Source organism: Sinocyclocheilus grahami, unplaced genomic scaffold, assembly GCF_001515645.1.
Source record: "Sinocyclocheilus grahami isolate Dianchi unplaced genomic scaffold, SAMN03320097.WGS_v1.1 scaffold12884.1, whole genome shotgun sequence".
Lineage (NCBI taxonomy): Eukaryota > Metazoa > Chordata > Actinopteri > Cypriniformes > Cyprinidae > Sinocyclocheilus > Sinocyclocheilus grahami.
In genome coordinates, this window is record NW_015514653.1 from 4,297 (window position 1) to 5,803 (window position 1,507).

Sequence of the window (1,507 nt, forward strand, 5' to 3'; positions counted from 1 at the left end):
CCAAGGACAGATAACCCCAACGGGGACATATTAAATAAATCACATTCCCATCTACAAAGTTTGTTTTGTTCTTTTCTTGAATGCAAATAAGAAATTAAAACAAAACAAAAAAAGCATGTTGCAATGAAGCCTACTTGGAGAGTTCCACCACTTGGGAAAATGGCCTACAAGTGGGCAAGCATTCCACTAACTTGGCATAGTGTTGATGAAAAAGTGGCCATCCCAAAAGTTGGTGGCTAACAAAGTAATATTCCTAATGTAGCAGAATAACTTAGAGCAACAGTGGTGGATTAACTGGTGAATTAATCTGTCAAATTATTCTAGCAACCATGGGAATGGTCAAATTCACCTCGATGAGTACACTTGGCCATTACTTCTCCTGATGACTATATGAAGGGCTACTGGGAAAGTTGAAAATACCTGAGAAAAACTGCACAATTTCTTCCTTGCTACATCCAAAAGGAAGGCCGCGCAATCTGACCAGTCCGTCTCCCTCAGTCTCTGGACAGTTTGGGCCCGTGTGCTTCATAACCCAGTCCATTTCCACATTGTTTGATTTGAATACTGAGAATAAGAACAGAAAGAGGACAATTCAAACTGTGGGGTGGTGCTGCGATTTATGCTTTTTAAGAAGCCTTTTTATACATAAGGCTGCATTTACTTGATCAAAAAAATACAATAAAAGTGTAGTGTTGTGAAATATTATTACAGTTTAAAGTAATATATATATATATTTTTTTTAATACATTTTAAAAGTGTAATTTATTTTAAGCAGCCAATACTCCAGTTTCACGTGATCCTTCAGAAATCATTCTAATGTGCCGTTTTGATGCTCAAGAAACATTTTTTCTTGTCATAGTTGAAAACAGATATATGCATATTATTGTTGTGGAAACCGTAGTTTTTTCCCCCCAGGATTCTCTTATAAATAAAAAGTTCAGAAGAACACAATTTGATTTCTTTTCATGAATATAATGTGTCCAAGCTGAACAAAAGCATTAATTTCTTGACCCCAAATTTCTAAATGGTAGCGTGCATAAAATCTTTGTACCTTCCACATATCTATGCCCCATTGTTTCTCTGTCTTTTTTGACTGCAATTTTCAGGTCTTCCTCTGACTCCAACTCCACAAATGCTTCTCCACTTGGTCTGCCTTCTCGTGTGTATGTAAAGTGGATGGCTGTTCCATTGTTGCCAATTTTGCTGCCTGAAAAGAGAAATTTCAACTTTGTTAACTTTAAAGCTAAAAATACTCAAGAGTATAATGAGGATCGGTATGTAGACTCCACATTGTTACCTGAAAAAAACCGAGACACTTCTTCTACAGAGCACGACCAAGGCAAACCCCGAACACGGACGACAAATCCTTCATCATCAGCCATGATAACACAATGAATCTGCTTTCAAGCTAGAGAAAAACAGATTAGAAAAAAAAAATCATACACCGCTAATGCACTACGGATGAAGAAAACAAACACTGAGAACAAAAGTCAGTGACTGAGAAGCA

The 1,507-nt window shown here is 37.0% G+C and overlaps 1 protein-coding gene across 1 annotated transcript in view; it reads right to left on the reverse strand.

The window, feature by feature from the left end:
* The window catches only part of LOC107578939 (heterogeneous nuclear ribonucleoprotein H2-like), a gene marked incomplete at its 3' end in the record, with an annotated part of 5,702 nt that extends 4,290 nt beyond the window's left edge, over positions 1-1,412 (reverse strand). The window contains exons 1-4 of the mRNA XM_016264837.1: positions 1,298-1,412; positions 1,052-1,207; positions 375-564; positions 192-253 (exon numbers count right to left, since the gene is read on the reverse strand). Of these exons, the coding sequence (XP_016120323.1) occupies positions 192-253; positions 375-564; positions 1,052-1,207; positions 1,298-1,382 (493 nt within the window). The remainder of the gene's footprint in view (positions 1-191; positions 254-374; positions 565-1,051; positions 1,208-1,297) is intronic.
* Between the last annotated feature and the right edge of the window lie 95 nt (positions 1,413-1,507).